This window comes from Xyrauchen texanus, chromosome 24 (assembly GCF_025860055.1).
Source record: "Xyrauchen texanus isolate HMW12.3.18 chromosome 24, RBS_HiC_50CHRs, whole genome shotgun sequence".
In the NCBI taxonomy this organism is placed as follows: Eukaryota; Metazoa; Chordata; class Actinopteri; order Cypriniformes; family Catostomidae; genus Xyrauchen; species Xyrauchen texanus.
Genome location: NC_068299.1, coordinates 15701915 through 15720635, shown reverse-complemented (window position 1 = coordinate 15720635; position 18721 = coordinate 15701915). Strand labels below are relative to the sequence as shown.

Sequence of the window (18721 nt, the reverse complement as noted above, 5' to 3'; positions counted from 1 at the left end):
ATTAATATGTTCACCAGCAGATGGAACTATTGTGCCAAATGTTTCTCATGACGCACCTGTTAGTTTCAATAGTCTGGCGCCTCTGCAAAGTCTACAACATAGCTGACATTTTATGGACATTTATCGAGTGACTGCACTTGAATGATAGTTTATCTTAACAGAAGTACTTGATTGGGAATTAGTGGAGTGATTGGGCCTGTATCTTCTGATAGGAAAGTCATGTGAACCAATTGTTGTTCAAAGTAGGGAATGTCAAAGAGAGAAGACAAATAGTGCTTTCCCTCCCACGGCTACACTTACACCCATGCTGGCCTTAGCCACCTCTTGATGTTATTCCCAGATGCCTTAAGTCAAAAATCCTATTAGTCAAGGTTTCTCAGAGCCATTAAATATAATTTTCCCAATCTCTGTGGATTGTACCATCATTTCTGTCAGCTGAGGGAACTGAGTAACCAAGAAAATGTGTGCAATATTATATAATAAGCTGAACATCTTTTACTCTCATGCTTTTGTGTTTTCTAAATCATCTCTAGCATCATCTCTATTTATATTATAGATAGTTTTATTAACACATAAAATAATATGTATTTTATTACACATTTCAAAGTGAAACACTCTTTGAGCTGAGATGGGGAAATGCCAGACATGACAAAGTCTAATCTTGTTCTCTTCCTTTGTCCGCCACCTCAAAATCATGACCCATGCAAATCACTCATGGCAAGGCCAACCATCCAGTCATGACCCTGATTTCAATTTACCGCATGAAAACCGGAAGTTTAGCAGAGGGTTTAAGGTTGAATCAACTGGGGTATGAGTTTTCAACCCATGAAAGATTCACCTCTGTAGATGTATTACCACTTGACAAAGCACAAGATGAGTTGGCAATATTTATATTTGATATCATGGCTCAGCAACATAAACAGTTGAGTGCATGATATGTATGCTATTTCAGTCATGTTTTAGAAGGGGGCAGATCTGGGGAAAGAGTTTGACATGACGTAGAAATTTGTTTAACCATATAATACTTGCCATGTGTTTATAAGGATATTCAACAGTCACATTTGGTATTTTTGTATTAGGTTATATGTTGACTTTTTCTTATTTGATTTGACAAAATAAAAATTATATTGAAAAGTAATAATATACAATTTTTTAGTATTAAAAAAGTTGATTTAATATAGAAATTAATAGTCTCAATGAAATACTGTCTGTGATGGCCAAGGCAGAGCATGACTAGCCTTCACTATCTAATTTGACAGAATTCAAATCCACATGATTAGCAAGATGTAAATAGGGAGTTTTTATTTTGATCTCGATTTCATAAAGATGTCAATAAGGTGCTTCATTGAAACCTGAGCAAAGAGGACTACGTCAGTACAAACTGTCCCCAATAAACAGACTTTTAATTCGTTTTTTTAGTCAACTTTTAAAGGGCCACAGTTTTGTCACTGTGCTGTAGGCCCTACTGCAGGGTTGGCACTCTCGCAGATGGGACGGTTGCTGGCAAGTATTTGTTTATAAACCCTACTTGTCTGGGTACAATACTTGAACTAACTTCTATTCAGCAAACAGTGTGAATCCATGCAAAGCCTTTTCCCAAAGTCCTTTTGAAGGCGACAGCCCATTGAAGGAGGAGGAGAGGGGGATTAGCATCTTCAGCAGCAGTGCATTTCAGAGGGAGCTGATTAGCTCGCCATTCATTGTTAAATCGAGTAAAGGAAGGCCCTAGAGGCCTGAAAAGAGCCAAATAGGTGGGCCTGGAATAAAACATCCACAGGAAGCCCAACACAGGCTACATGAAGTTTTCCCAACATTTTTTTTTCTCCAGAGATGGTGGCATGAAAAAGGAGATTAGCATACAAAATTAGACGCTAAATGATTTGCGGGGCGACTTGGTTCATGTTTTCCCTCTGTCTCAACAAAGTTAATTAAACTAGTCTTAAACAGTAAAGAAACATCCAAGCGCAAAAACATTGGGAGTGCTTTGAGGATTACAAAGACAGAAAAGGAGGCATTTTTAAAGAAGAAATTGAGAGAGGCGTGAAGGAAGGAAGACTATAATTAAATGCTCTCTCTCATTGTCAGTCTGCCCCAAGGGTTATGTGACATTAAGCTGAAGAATACAAAAAGAAAAGTAATATATGCTGAAGACAATGCAATAAGTAGATCTAACCAATAATAATAATTTGAGTTTAGTTAATTCAGTTCTGGTCTTTCATTCTTGATGAGTTTAATAATTATGAGTAAAATTTGTTAATAACATAATTTAATGATTAAGCAAATAGACTCTATTTTCAATCACCATGCAGGGATTTTAAATTCCCACTTGTTGTGTTGATTTTGTTGTTATTGTGAAGCACATTTATTTAGGAGAAAATAAATTAGCACGGAAATTTAGAGAGGATGTTTTACTACATAAACAGCAAGTGGCTCAGATTAATTCGGATGCATTCATTTTATGTAAATTAGGGAAAACATTAATAAAACAATACAGATTACATATCTTTAATTATGAAAGTCATTTAAAAAAAGGCAACATAGAAAGAAACTATAATAGAAAAACAGCACTATAGTATCTGTGCAATAAATTAACAATATACAAAGTGCTTCTTATTTACAGTTCATATATATTCTCAGGAGAAAACTATTGTAGGAATGCTAAAACAGAATGAAACAGACGAGAAAACATTAAGCAAGAAATGATTCCAAATGTGGCCCAATGATGAATTCAAAACACCTTGTGTTTGATCATTCCAATAAATTATCTAGGAAATGGGTTATTTACAGTCTATTGTGCTATATTGTGCTTATAATGTATAAAATGTAGAAAGATGAATAAGAGGGATTTTGAAACGCTTTAAATGAATCTTACATTAACTGAGGTGTTTATATTATCAGCTCTGGAGATCCTGGCTTCCATTAAAGCATTCTTATTTTTCTGATTTTCTCCATTAATGTTCAGTTGAAACTTTAGAGATCACAAGTTCTTTAATTTACAAGCTAAGGGTGTTTTCTGGGACAGATGCATCTGCTAGCATAACTATCTGCTAGGCCACCACTGCAAACAGTTCAGGACATCTCTAGTACTTCTTCTTTATCCGATAGCTTTTCCTATGGCTGGAACTTTCATTCTTGACCCGTTTGGTCCTCTTCACACAGTAGTATTTGGTGACAGTTTTACGGCACTGCTCACATTTGACAGCACAACACCAGTGGAACTTGCAGTTGCAGCTGGACACTGTCTCAGCCCTGCGCTCCTCTACAGCAAGACCGCACTCTCCGCACAGTCGCTTGCAGCTACGCTTCTCCCATTTGCTTAGATTCTTGCCCTTCCTCAAGCACTCACGACCCTCTGTGCCTGGCAAACCCAGAGTGCGGTTCTCCGAGCAGTAGTCAGGGGAATCCTCCAAATGCACCAGCTCTTTACGTGAGATAGAGCTGAAGGTCTCTGCAATCGCTCCACGGCTGGCCGCACTGTTTCCTGCGCCACGCAGCAGGTCTACCTTCAGAGCCCTGTGATATTTTTCCTTTAGGTAGTTGCCCACCTCTCGAAACTCTGGCAACTGCAGCCAGCAGGTCTGTGTGGTGCAGCTGCCAGACACTCCATGGCACTTGCATGTCCTCTGCATGGTTCCTTTTACTGCCTGAGTGAAGAGAGTTTCTCACGTTAAAGAATTGTCAATGTGCTTCTGTGGAGAACACATTTCATTCAACGGTTCATTCAGAATGAAGGGCTTACATTTGTCATTCATTCATGTATTCTAGAGGCAAATATTCATCTTTAAAAACATTCTAATTAGGATTGAACTCATCAGTTTAAACATACAATGCGCTCTTTACTAGACAGGCTATACATCCGAAAACCTCCACTTGAAAAAAGCAGAAGGAAACTCTGAGTTAAGAGGAACAGGTTCAAGGTTCAAGCCTGGGTTTTTCTCCTTTTAGGTGCCCATACAATAATTCCTGACTTCAGCTGAAAGTCCAGCTGTCCTTTAAAGAAGGAATGCCTCTTTTCTCAGGGAGGCATTTGCTCCACATAAGACGCAGAATCAGGGTTTCACATTGAGACAGATTGTTCGGCACAGGAAAGGGGTGTGTTTATTTTGCATAGCCATTATCAACATGTTTTCTGTCATGGGCAGACCCAGTGGAAGTCCATTGAAGAGGAAGTGAAAAAGAATTCTTTCACATTTTTTTCAGTTACAATGATGCTCCAGGTGCCAATGAATTAACAAAACCTGCAGACGGGGTATAGACAGGATAAACAAAGAGCACTTGAGCCACATAGCTGTGATCCCTGTGGCTCTCTCAAGTACAACAAAGCCCAACATAAATGTAAGATCCTTATTGCAAGAATAAAACTAAACACTTATTTGGGAAGCAACAGAATACAGAACCTTTGTAATGTGTGGACCCCTAGGTCGTCTAATTAAGTTTGCACTACTGATCCTAAGAATCTCAAGATAAGGCCTTGTCATAAAGGACATTCACAGGCTGTAAATAGGCCCTTCTGGTACAACGCACACTCTATTGGGAGAACGAGTGGCACCTTGCTTATAAGGTTGTGAAAGAAACTCTTGGGTGGTAAGCTATCATTAGAAGCACTGAAAAATTATTCAAAAGGCACCCTACAATCTGTTGGTGGCCAAGCTTGAAATTTGGGCCCCATCTCATGGTGCAAGTGCAAAGACCCCAGCTATCCCAACTCAATCCACAGTCCTCTTGAAGGCTAAAGGGTAAGAGATTTGGAGACTTTGTCCAAAGCACAAACATGACTTCTAGTACCTTGCGTCCTACTTCATTGTTGTGCAGGTTCATTGCAGCCCGTGCATCCTGTCCGGTTTCCAGCGCATCCACAAACTGCTTGGAGATTGCCTCTCCAAATCCCACGTTATCACTGCAACCTCCCCATAGCCATCCTTGGCCACCTGAGACAAAACAGCATGATAAACAATAAAGTATATTATACACAATTACAATACAGTGTGGCATTGTATGCATAGTTTTCTCTATGCTGTGATTTATGTTTAATGTTTAACACGTCAAATCTTATTCTATCCTTTCATAGAATTACTTTTTGACAGTCTAAATTCAATCAAGTATAGATTTCTACTTATATGTTGCACATAATTTTCTAGACATGCTTATAATGCTAATTGACTTGCCACCAACTATAATAATAATAATAATATTAATAACAATAAAAATCATCCAGTGTTGAATTTCAGTTTATCACCTCGTTGGCCATTCCTGGTGTCATCACACCCACAGTTGTCAAAGTCACCGAGGCTGCAATTCCTGGTGAGGGTGTACATGACTCCAGCAGAACTAATAGCATGGAAAAATGCTGTCTCTCGGTTTGCTGTGAAAAGAAGCAACAACAACATTTTTGCTCTGGTTATAATTTTTTTTTATTGATCTAGCCAAATTCTATGAATCTCTGCAGGATAGTTCACCAAATTCTATAAATCTCTGCAGGATAGTTCACCCAAAACAGAATTTTGTCATCAGAGTTGTTGATGGAGATGTGCCTATTGACACTATACATTTACACTGAACGAAAAAAAAAAAATGAAATGAAAGTGCATGGTGACTGCGACTACTATTCTGCCTAACATCTTTTATGTTCCACATAAGAAAGAAAGTTATAAGGGGTTTGGAAATATATGAGGGTGAGTAAATGATAGTATGTGAGTGTCATTTACTTGAATAAAGTAATTTAGAGAGTTAATTTACAAGTAGTCACTTTAAAAAAAAAAAAATTATAAAATGTTTTACTCATTAGGTGATTTATATAAATCTGTAAAATACCTAATTTGATCATTTTATTTTTTATATTAGCCTTTGTATTATTTCTACTTTTAACTAAAATATGTGTCAAGAGATATTACAATCCATCTCCGTAGGGATGGCTTTTGACACTTTGCATCAAAGATAGAGTAGCATTATTGGTCTACTCTCTTAGATGGTCAGTTTGGAGTCTGCACAGGACTGCAACAGGTCCCCTCTTTGGCACTTGAGGAATGCATAATGAAAAGAGTCTGAGGCAAACCTTTGACCCACACCCTTTGACTTGAGAGGGCGTCCATTTCACTCACTCGCTCTGGTGCACAATATACCCTTGGTAGCTTTTCTATTTGCCTATTAACAGACCAGGTTTAATTGACCCAAGAATGCAGTGTTTTCAGCCACATCGACATTGGGAGAGGCTTCTCTGTGGTTTAAACAGGATCATTGTGTTTGTTTTAGATGCTGTGTTTGTAAATGTTACAGCTGAGCTTTGAGTAAGTCCACGCACATGATTACATTGCAATGAAAATTAGATCCAAAATCTAAGCAAAACTATTTCACAGAAATATATGATCTAATGTCAGCTGAGGTCCATAGTTCTCACCACTTCTGAGTCCACTGTGGGTGGAGAGCTGAAGAGCCCTCTCTGGACAGTTCCAGTGGTCCCACGCAAACTGATACTTGCACTCTTCAATCCCACTCTGAGCTCCTGCGGCCACACTGCTGGAGTAGATCAAGTAGGCCTGAAACAAAGCAAACCAGGCCAAATTTATTTGATGAAATACACACTCTAATTGAAGTGGTTACAAAAGGTAATATTAATAATTATTTTGAATATAAATAAATATTTTACAGTTAATTTTAGATATGTACGAAAGTATGGTTAAAGGTTTCCCTCCAAAGAAGTAAGAGCTCAGACTCTGGTCAGAAACCCACACAAAACAAGGATCTATATTTCATGCTGAAACTGTACATACAATCTAATATGTCTCAAATGGTTTTGGAGAAACAGCACCACAAGTTCTCTCACAGGTGGCTAGGTTGCTGACCACCCACCAAAGGCCCCTTTCCTGGCCACTCAGTATAAGTCCTCATAACTTCACATTGTGAATGAGCTCAAGTGTGTGAACGCTATACGGTCCAATCCACCCCAAGAAGCAAGCGATACCTAATCCACAGATGACATGTTTAAGAAATACAGCACCTTCTGTATTTTAATTTGACACTTGCTTGCAATAAACCACAGGGTTTATATTAAGCATTAACTACTTTAATCCACAATCAATCCCTTGATAAGGATCAGCAAGATAAAAAGAGATAAAAAGATGTTGGCTTACCTTTGGGCCAGTCATCAGGAAATTATTCACTGACCTGGAAGATAGTTCAACCTATTAAGTCAGCATAAGAGTGTTAGCTCTTGTCCATAACATAGCAAGACAGAACTTGTATATGTTCCTCGTGAAAGTACATGTTAAACATTGTAATCTTATTATATTGAAAACATTGTTAACATCTTTAACAATTGAGAGAAATGTTAGCCCAATTGTCCTTTTGTAATTACAACTGCTGATCTTAAAAGCAGATACTCAAATGAAAACTACATGTAATGTTACAGTCTCATAATGAAAGAGTTTGAAAGAAAACCTTTTGAACAACTCATTTTTTGTAAGTTTAAGTAACTTTTTGAATAAATAAATAAACCAAATTACAAAATGCTTTTAAAAATGATTACATGGCTTTTCCGCGTGCATGCTACCCAGTGAAACAAGGGTCAAAGCATCTTTTCATCAATCACCTTTATCTTATTCCAGAGAAAAACACGTCATGCAAAAGATAAATAGGCTAAACGAAATGTACAGGCTTAACCAATTCGAGAGAAGCTACTGATGGACCACCGCGATTTTAGCACTATAATCGTCTGTTTAAACAACAAGAAAACGCTAGACTTACCAACTGCTGCAAGACTTCATGTGCGCCATCAGGATGAAAGTGTAATAATAAACTTCCAAATGGATGAACATCCTGATAGAGTACTAAAAAGTCAGAGATAGCAGACTTTTCTTCACCTTAGAAAGCAGAGGAGTCTGCAAGAGCTCTATATAACCTCCATCCAGAATTTATAGGCTGAGGGTCTCATGTGTGAGCCAAGGGGGTTCTGAAATGGAGCTCCTCTCATCCCAGCAAGAGATTATCTGCTTAATTAAAGATTTTCCCTTTTCTTACTCGTTCAGCCAATCAGAACTATTATACCAGAGAGAGATTGAAATGATCAAAAGGGCACCCTGGGCTCCTCCAGGACAAATAGCTGGGAAGAGCTCCCTGCGTGCTAACAGTTGGAGTGAATTAATATGAAATCAGTATGGCATCTCTAAAGCTGTGTCTTAAAACTCAATTTCAAGAGCCGCATGAAAGGGTTTGATACAGCAGAGGCTGATAACGCGCAGGGATTATTGGCATTATCTGGTGGATCAAACGACAAATGTTATTTGTAGTGTTAAATTGTAGTGATTAGGAAGTGATATTTACTTTTTGAAAGCAGGTTAGATTCATACATTTAATTAGGCAGGATCCTCATACATCTGTTTAAAACATGCGGGGAAAAGGCAGAGAATTGAAATACAATTAATATAAAACATTTAAAGAGGTAACACTACGAAATTGTAAGTGCATCACGCAGGTTGATTTTTAATATAAAATGTTATTTACCTTTTGAAAACAGTCCGGTATTTAAATAAAAACGTTACTAGGCTTAAAAACTTCAATCAAAACCCATCAATCACAGACCTCGAATCCATGGAAGCGAGGGACGGGATTAAGATATTAAAAGAAACATTTGGGATTAATGTTGATAAAGGATAATAATATAAAATTGCGAGTTTGCTTTACTTTTCTCTTTTTTCCAGGAGGAATTTATAACTCTGTTTAGATTGTTATTTTACCTTTTCTTACAGTTGAGCCCTTAGCTGACCCTTAATAACCTTTCGGGTCTGCTTCTTTGACGTCCATGTTTCTTCTTGTGCGCAAATTATGATTAGAAAAGTTATTTTGGAGATTCCACGGGGATGTTTTTGGATTACGAGCTGAAAGGCTTCCACGAGACTCAAGTAAAACGAATTTGAAACTATAAAGAGTACACCATTTCCCCCCATTTCTAAACCCCTCTCTATGGCCTATAATGTGAGGTAATCCTATAGTTTTACATAAGTAAATCGCTAAAGAAATCTAATAGAAATGTCCTAACATGTTAAAAACCTACAACAATACTTTTAATTTTAAACGATTTATTATTATTATTGTAACAGTCGTTCAAAACAAGCTAAAAAAATCTGCTCTAAAATATATATTAGGCCTATTTGTGAAGGCTATGCAGTTTTAGCCTATGTGATCCGTTCTACATTTGTTGCTATAAATAACTGAAATATGAACGTTTTTTTCAGTAATTAACAAAAGTGGTATAATAATGAAGTAGAGTTTTCAGAAACATTTTATTTGAAAACATTTGGTTCACTTTAATCGATGGCGCACGTGCATCGATATTCTCTCGTGCACGAGTTCAATGAACGTTTAATTTAAAATGATCATCAAATGAATCACATTGAGTAATCTGTGTATTCTTTTTTCTTTACATATTGCATGCCCATGTAAACTGTGGTCAAAGCAAGAAAAAAGAAAGAAAAAAAAGCAAGACTAGACTCTAAAAAGAGACTATAGCCTACTTTCAGATGTACATACACAAATTATATTCAATTAAAAAGATTATTAGTCAAATCATTCATAACAAAACACAACTCGCAAAACTGTCCCAGTTTTAGAAATTGTATTTTATTTCTGGTACATGTGTGAAACAACATTCCTTGAAAATGTGCCCATCAAGTCTCCCAGACATCAAAGGTCAACGCTGTATAAATAACTTATCTGTAAAGTAGAGTGCATTATTGTTGACTTCTTTTAAACATGTATTAAACATGTTTAAATATAATGCATCATTTTTACATATGGAGACACCACAATCAATCTATCAAAACATTTTTAAGTGAAGGAATATTTTAAGGGCGCTACATTTGTCACAGAAGAGCCTACCTCTAATGATAAATTGTATGATATTGATTTAAAAATTCTTATGTGCCCACAAGTTAAAATTATTTTCTGTTGCTACAAATCATCTTTGCATTTCCAATCTTTGAGTCTAGCCCACAATTCTAAAGATCAATAGTTTGAGGCATAGGGCAAGATAGTGTATTGTACTTTCTGAAAATGACTACATTTAAGTATTCAAATTCTTATCTTAAATAACAAGAATAAATTACCAAAAACAAATTTGCAGTTACCCCAACTTATTAACTGAGAATGTTTTCCACGTAAAGCTTGAAAAAGTCCTTTGAGGTTTCAATGCAGAAAAGAGGTCATCCTATACCTGGTCATAACGTTTGCCAGGTATTATTTTACAGGACCACAAAATTCCAAGGGAACCGAATAATGTTGTATGCATAATTAGCTGGTAATTAATAAATAAATAATTCTGATGAACAGCTCATGTTTCTGGAGGAAATTCCTCATAAGCACCATTAATCTAAGGACTTGACATTTGCATTGGCACGTAGCATAATTTTAGGGTTTTACCATTGTTTCTAACAACAATGCCAGAAGATAAATAGTCCACAACATTTTAATGCATGTTTTCCACACTGAAGAACAGTTACTCTAAATAGAAATCATAGCAGTTATATGAAGTCCAACTTTTAATTAAATCGAGATGGATTTCAAAGCCCATTTTCTGTGTCAGTGAAACACCGCAGCTTTCCTGACTTATATAGGCTACTTAGCTGTAAAACAAACTCTTTCAGTGATCATTGTACTTATTTAAGTTTCAGACTGAAATAAGCTTTTATCATCTCAATGTGAACAACATACAGGAAATTAATAGCATGCCATCCAAATTTTGCAGCTTGCATTGCATGCTGGAAAGATATTCATAAATCATGTAACTTTATGAAGTAGGCAGCAGAAAAAAACATGGGTCAACCTATTCATGACAGAGGGCTGTAATGAGGCACATGGCTGTTTAACTAGTAAAGAACCCTCTCCTGCAACATTGAGGCAGACTGAGACATAATTATCCTTCCAATCTCTTTACCATCACCCAAAATCATCACCCACAGTCCAATACACATCACGAAAAGGAAAGAGTTCTTAGAAGAAATATTAGTTCAATGCAGTTTCTTATTTCATATGAGAGAGGATATACATATATCAATTTTCATTGCACACTAAGAAATGTTGTGAAAGTGTTTGTATATTTTGGCTTATTATAACTTTGTTTCTTAGGTTTACTGAACAAATCAACCACTTTTGTGGCTGCCATCACCGGTGCGTTTAACACGGGCCATAACGGTCTCATGAGATACCTTCCTGCAATCCTTGGCCAGGCCAAAGAAGCACATGATATCTATAAATGCTTTGGTTGCATTCAGCCGACTGCCAAACTCACTTGCAGCATAATCATGGGGGAACGTGTGATGATAGTTGTGGAATCCTTCCCCTGAAATGAAATCATGCATATATTATTAAATCATGATCACATGCAAACTGTTTGTGATGGCACACTGAATAAACAATGATGTGTTAAGCTGTGAAAATGCAAACAATTGATATCTTTGGTTTCCTGTTTTCAAATACAATTACATTTTGACAGTGTACAAGCTGTGTTACTAAATGTATACAATGTTACAATACATCAAGTTTGATTATGGCATCAATGTGGGCTCTGTGTCCACCTGTGTATATAGATCTCAACTACATCTATTGGCAATAATTGTGCAAACAATTTAAGATTTTAAATTAACTTAAGAAATGTTCAGCTCTTTAAAGTAGAAAAGATTGGTTCCTACCAATGGCACAGAGTGCAACACACTTGTTCTCTCTGGGATTGATGTTGTGGTCATAGGGTCTCATTCCCCACATGTGGGCAGCACTGTTGACCAGCCAGGTCGCATTAAGGGACACTGCGTATCTAAACAGACCAGGAATAAAGTAACCTGCCCAAAGAGTCTCTTCCCAAAAGAACCAAGGTACAAACATGGGGATGAGAAAGCACATCACGACCACCGACAACTTGTAATGCCTAGAGACAGAGAAATGAAACATATTTAAAACAAACATTCCAATAGTCATCTTGCCACTGCTATGCACCATCTTGTGCACTTGTTGCCATTTGTTTTTCTGTGCAGCACAAAATGAGATGTTAAGCAGAATGTTAGCCTCTGTCAACATTGCCTTTCACTGCATTTTCCCCCATACAATTAAAGTGAATGAAAACTGAGGCTACAATTCTGCCTAACATATTATTTTGTGTTTCATGGAAGAAGAAAAAACAGAAGGGTTTAGAGAAACATGAGGATGAGTGAATGATGACAAAACTTAAATTTCTGGGTGAACTTTTCATTTGACATCAGCTGTAAACTGACAGACAGAACACACAGTTTGAAATTTTGACTAACCAGCTATTTTCCTAATATCTGATTCTATGAAACATGTGCCCTAACCTTTTTTTTTTTTAATTCATGATGGCATGGGTGCCCATTTATTGATTATTTCACATTGACTATGGCTAAATTTTGAACCTTTTTAAGAGGGCAGTTCTCAACAGGCCAGGTCACAGAGGTGTGATAGAAACTTTAATGGAATGTACTGGGTTCAACACAAGTTAAGCTCAGTTAACAGTATTTTTGACTGCTGATTTCCACAAAAATCTGGACTTGTCTGTCATTTATTAAAAAAACAAAAACATGCGGTTACAGTAAGACACAAGGGCCAGTCCATATACATTAAAAAACACACTGTTTTAAAACTATAGCCACAATATATAAATAGTATAGAAGTTAACAATTTTTGGTGTGATAAAATCACTTTACTAACTTTGTCTGTTTAAAGTATTATCCAATATTACCACTTCTTTGCCATGACAATGAAACCCGGTTATCAGTATTGGATGTAACTTTACACTTTATACACTTGAAGCTTAGTAAATTATTTTCTCACACTAAAACCATGTTATCACATGTAAGGTTTACATCTTGTAGTTATAATTTTGAAACAGCGTGTATTTTAGCATTTAAGACTGACCGCTTTCACTTCCATTATAAGTTCCTTACTGTAAATGCTTACACACACACACACACACACACACACATATATATATTTTCCAGTGAAATGTCCAGCTGGGGGCGCCAAAAGCGAATACAATGAAGCCAATAGTGTTTTAAAATTTAAATGAGACATTTAAAAAAAGACATCATTACCAAAACAACCCCTAAACATAACCTGTTTAAAATGCAGAAGCCAAATGAAAAATCCCCTTTTATGAAGCAACCACCCAATTTTGTGCCGCTTCTATAACTCTGTTGTGACACGTATCAGCCTTCATGACTAGACTTGAACTGCAGTCCTCTGACTCCAAGTCCAATGCTCTATCAGGTGAGATACTGTGCAAGCTATTCATTTTGGAATAAGTACATATATAAAGGTGGGTCTGTAATACAAGCATTAATATGTATCATTCTTGAAAAGATAGGTTAGAGTATAAGTGTGTTTATATCATGAAACAGCAGTCTCTTAAGTAATAGAATGAAATATAAGTATTAATAAAGTCATTTTCAGCCATTAAAGTCATGATTTGAGTGAAAGAAGATAAAACACACAGTTGTTGTAGCGCCTCTAGTGTTCATTTCACTGCAGGGGATTGTACCTGGAGACACGTACATAAAGTTTTGCAAAAATGTATATAGGGTTCTGTTTTCCAACAATAGATACTGATCGCATTCTTTAGAACTATTACATCAGTTTATGGTCCATTCGAAACATAAAACATTGGACCTTTAAATGGCCAATATAAAGCGGCAGCAGATTACAAAATGACATGTTGTTATAAATGAGAGGACCTCTAAAAAGAATGTATATATTAGCTGTGTCTCGTTTTGAAGGCTGTGTACTCCAGAGATCACATTTGTCAGCCGCAGGCAATAATTTACAGAGTTTTGTTTCAGAAAAGCAAGAAAGACACTCCGAATGCAGCCTTCAAATGTGACTTGCTTTCACAGGAATTCTGAGGATGCAAGAGGTGTATCCTTTGTTGGCACTCACAACCCACAATTCTTTGCGTCAACTTCAAAACAAAATTCTCTGAAAAAAAGCAGATTTACCCAAAAATATGATGTTCAAATGTAAGTAATGTTAATTCTTAAGATGAAGTACATCAGTAGACAGGTGTAAAATATATAAGATGTACAATTATAATAATATGTCATTCAAAATAAAGTATTATAAAGTAAATATAAAAGTACAGCCACAAATTTCTATTTTCTTTTCTTAACTCTCCTACAGTTTACAGATGAGATTCCCTTCTCACTCAGAGTGCTTGTGAAGGTGGAGAGTGATGTGTGTTGTCATAGCAACGACGATACATTCTGTTTCTGTTTGTCCTACGAACACCATCTCGTTTAAACAAAGCTTATTTTAAGTTGAGGTTGCTCGGTATACTGCTACCTACAAAGGATGCATCCTACCAATCAACAGCCTTCGAAAGGAGACACCTACATTAGTATTGTGTTTTGTTTTCAGTGCAATAATATGCCTATGCAAATTATTGTACTTTTTAATCCAGTATTGCATGTAGGTAAGAAGATTTATAAAATTGAATCTAAATGATGGTACTTTCTTACTGACCTCCTCTGAAACATTACAACCCCATCTGCTTTTAGATCACTCAGCTCCAGTTTGCTTCCTTTTTCAATAACATCTGGGTGTTTACGAACAAGCAGCCAACCAATGTGAGCGAAGAAGAATCCTCTTCGGGCATTGTGTGGGTCTGCGTTAGTCTCCGAATACTTGTGGTGGACACGATGGTCTCTGGCCCATTCATAGATGTCATTCTATATGGATAGATAGGTTGTAATATATTAAGAATTTGGTTTTATTGTTATTTCAATGTATGAAGTGTAGTGTCATGACAAAATAAAAAGTGAATACGAAGTGAATGACAGGCTGCAAAACAAATAATGAACCTATCTATTCTTGCAAGTAGTCATTTGGCAGACACTTTGATCAAAAGTGATTTTCTACATTTATTACAAGGACAATACCTGTGGAGAAACCTGGGGTTAATTGCTTTGCTTAAGGGTACAACGGTGAAAGCTGCTGTATTGTCCCAGATCTTTAACCATAATGCCATCTGAGCTGCATTAAAGTTTACTGCTTTATTCACTTTGGAAGATTCTGACTAAACCCACTACTTGGGATTCCTCATATGCTACACTGGAGGAACCCTCTGGAAAGCCATCAGGCACCCTATCACTTACTCTAAGATCTTGCAGGAGGATGTCAACAATTCGATCAGTAACCTAGCTTGAAAGGTTTTTAAGGCACTTGAAATATATACTAAAGTCCCTTGAGTACATAAATATGATATTTGAGACTCTTAAATGGAACCTAGAGGCTCTCTTAAGGGCTCTGCCAGTGTGACATCTTAGGGACCCCAAAAGGTACCCAGAGTGTCCTTTCATTTTTTCAATGCAGTGCATTTGTTTCATCCACTTAAAATCATTTACCTGAAAAGCCATCGAGTTGGCAACTGCTAGGAAGATTCTTAATGGCACTGAGGCCTTGTAGGACCTGTGGCTCCAAAGGCGATGGGCACCAGCGGTCACTCCAAGAGCACTTATTACAAAGCACACTCCCGCTGTCACATTAAGGGAGAAAACAGAACAGAATAAAAACAAAGTTTGTGTTCTGTGAGAGTACAGAATGTCTCGCTGTGTGTTGTCAGACAAGGCTGCAAGGGATGTTGGATACTAGGCCAGAGATGAGTGAAAGGTGCACTGTTATGACCTCACTCAGTTTACAATGGAGAGTCTATCTGAACAGCAATTGTTCATTGTTCTACAGGGTGCAATATTATGCTGCCATGCAATGCAAAATATGTACAAAACAGTGGAGCACAGTTTTATTTATTGGTAGGATTTCAAGTTATTCTCAGGACTGTCTCTCTCTCTCTCTCTCTCTCTCTCTAATAGACACATTTACAGCCAAAAACTTTTAAACACCCATTAAAGGGCATTACCAAATAAGGTTCTGAGGTGATAAGAAATCTTTTTAACATCTAGTTAAAAACACATGTGTCAAGTTTGCAGAAAAGTGATCGAGTCAAATTTGGTTTCATAAAATTTAAATGTAATGACCTTTCAAAAATCATTCATGTGGTGGAACGATCCATGAATCCAAGTTTATATATATATAAACTTAATTAAAAAAACATGTGTCCACCAAATCAAAGTCATTTGGTGTTACCAACATGTAGGTTGGTTTTGTTGTGATAAATACATAAATTAACTTTTAATTATAATATATATATATATATATATATATATATATATATATATATATATATATATATATATATATAAACCAAATTGCATCTCTCTCTCTCTCTCTCTCTCTCTCTCTCTCTCTCTGTTGTATATTTAATTTATTTTTGAATAACCTAATACATCCGGACAAAAAATTATAAATAAAGCCCTATAATGTTCACATTAATTAACGCTCACACTGTATTATAATAATGAAAAGCTTATAAACAGTCATTCAAACAGACCTAAAACAAACCCCAAACAGTTCACAGAATAAGCATTAACATTACTCACTCCATACAAGGGTTGAGACAGAAGCAGATGGAATAAGTGTCAGTCCATAAAGCGCTCCAAAGTGCAATAGAGACATTAATATAACGTTTCTCCATACTATTTGTACTGGATGTTTTGAGTCCTCTTTCGTCTCGTAAGCATCATCATAAACATCTCCTGTTATTGTTGATTCAGCCATTGCATCCATGCTCTTTATTGTCGTCTGTTAAGAGAAAGAGTAGATATTTTCACGAGCGTCGGTTGCCAGCTGTGAAAGAAAACCCTTTCACCCCGTTATCATTATCTTAAAAGACAAAGACCTCATTTACCAAACCATGCATGGAAAGAATAACAATGCATAACAAATGCATTTTCAATTCTGCACAAAAATGGGTGACTTCTTTCTCTGTAAAGCCCGCAGTTTCCTAACACGCTGAAATAAAACCCCACTCGTGCTATTGTCGCGCGCTTACCTTTTGCTTTGCAATATGATTGATGCGTGCAGGGACAAAACGGGAGAAGAAAATTGCGTTTTCTCGTCGAGTTATTTATTTTTTGCTCACCCAAGCTCCTGATTTTCTTTTTGGTTTTTGTCCTTTACAATGATGCAATTGGGCGAGGCTGAAACGATATCATCTAGCTCTACCAGTTTCATTGGTTCCTTGGTTATCTGATGCTCATGTTGTGGACGCCATCATGCTTTTTCATTGCCAACGTATCAGCTGTTCAACCTCGCTGCGAATTAAGCCAGTGACACAGATCAGGTCACAATGCCACAAGGCTTGTGCCTTTTAACGCTCATGAATAAATAATAATAAAAATAAATATGCAGGCTATTGCCCTTTTATCACAAGGTTTTTTTTTTTTACAAATGTGCGGTGTGCTATGCTAGTCTTGCAATAGAAAGATGACCATCCAGATAGCCTATTGCATTTCCAGAAGCATAAACATTATATTATTTACAAAATATCTATTTGTTAAGGAGTAGCCTGACACATTTGTGTTAATCTGTATCGGAAATGTTGAAGCAGAATCTCATTTTATAATTCTTGCATATCTACATGAAAGGCTAAATTTGTATGGTAGTCACTGCAGATTATGAGTTCTGAGAATGTGTTTTAGAAACCTTATAATACATTTAAATACAAATCAGTTTCATATTTAAATATGATTCATATGCAAATCTTACAATATTTTCCATGAATAAGATCACATTTTGCTACCTGGCTCAGCATTATGAGACAGCATAGATTGGTGCATATATAGGAACAAGGAGAAGAATACATAGAGCTCATCTCCAGTTTCAATTTGGGAAATCATTGTGGTTATTTAATGGGCTTGTGTTTTGCACCCAAACCAGATATTTTAACTCTTCCACTAAGACTTGGTGTCTGCTGCAAAACAGTTCCGGCTTGTGCCTCTTGTCCAAAGTATACTTACAGGAATAGTTCACTCAAAAAAGAACAGTTTCTCATCATTTACTTACCCTCATGCCATCCCAGATGTGAATCACTTTCTTCTGAAGATATATATATATATATGTGTGTATATCAGCTCTGTTGGGCCATTCAATGCAAGTGGTGGCTCCAAATAACACACAAAGGCAGCACAAATTAATCCATTCCACTCCAGTGGTTAAATCCAAATCTTCAGAAGCAAAATGAGGTGTGGGTGTGGGTAAGAAGCAGATAAATATTTATACTTTTTTACAACAAACCTCCACTTTCATATTCTTCTTCTTTTTGTGTTTGGCGATTCACATTCTTCATGTATATCGCCACTTACAGGGTAGGCAGGACAATTTATGGTAAAAAAGGACTCAAATAATTTTTACCCACAACTATAATATTGTTTCTGAATATAGGGATTTAACCACTGGAGTCATATGGATTACTTTTATGCTCTCTTTGTGTGCTTTTTGGAGGTTCAAATTTCTGGCCACTTTTCACTTGCATTAACATTATCGACCAATAGAGTGGAGATATTTTTCAAAAAACTTTGAGTGTGTTCAGCAGAAACGAGAATGTCATACACATCTGTGATGGCATGAGGGTAAGTACATGATGAGAGAATTTACATTTTTTGTGTGATCTATTCCTGTAATGTTTTATAAATCTGAGCACTTAATTTTATTTCTAGTCCAGTATGCAATTCATTGTGAACAGTTTTCATCCAAATCATTACCTCATCCTGCCTCAGTCGCATGTAACCGTCTCATATTGAATCCTAGAACAGTGCATGTCTAATGTTGTTAGTTA

The 18721-nt window shown here is 36.5% G+C and overlaps 2 protein-coding genes across 2 annotated transcripts; both read right to left on the bottom strand.

The window, feature by feature from the left end:
* Window positions 1-2640: 2640 nt before the first annotated feature.
* Window positions 2641-7811, bottom strand: LOC127618156 (protein Wnt-8b-like). The gene is made up of 6 exons (XM_052090447.1): window positions 7741-7811; window positions 7128-7161; window positions 6395-6533; window positions 5237-5362; window positions 4786-4928; window positions 2641-3644 (listed from the first exon to the last, which is right to left on the bottom strand). Exons 1-6 carry the CDS (start codon window positions 7809-7811, stop codon window positions 3081-3083), a joined length of 1077 nt encoding a protein of 358 aa, XP_051946407.1. The 3' UTR covers window positions 2641-3080.
* A 1783-nt stretch (window positions 7812-9594) lies between these two features.
* Window positions 9595-17198, bottom strand: scdb (stearoyl-CoA desaturase b). Its single transcript, XM_052089901.1, has 6 exons — window positions 16937-17198; window positions 16485-16686; window positions 15393-15523; window positions 14512-14717; window positions 11679-11911; window positions 9595-11329 (listed from the first exon to the last, which is right to left on the bottom strand). Exons 2-6 carry the CDS (start codon window positions 16669-16671, stop codon window positions 11130-11132), a joined length of 957 nt encoding a protein of 318 aa, XP_051945861.1. The 5' UTR covers window positions 16672-16686; window positions 16937-17198; the 3' UTR covers window positions 9595-11129.
* Between the last annotated feature and the right edge of the window lie 1523 nt (window positions 17199-18721).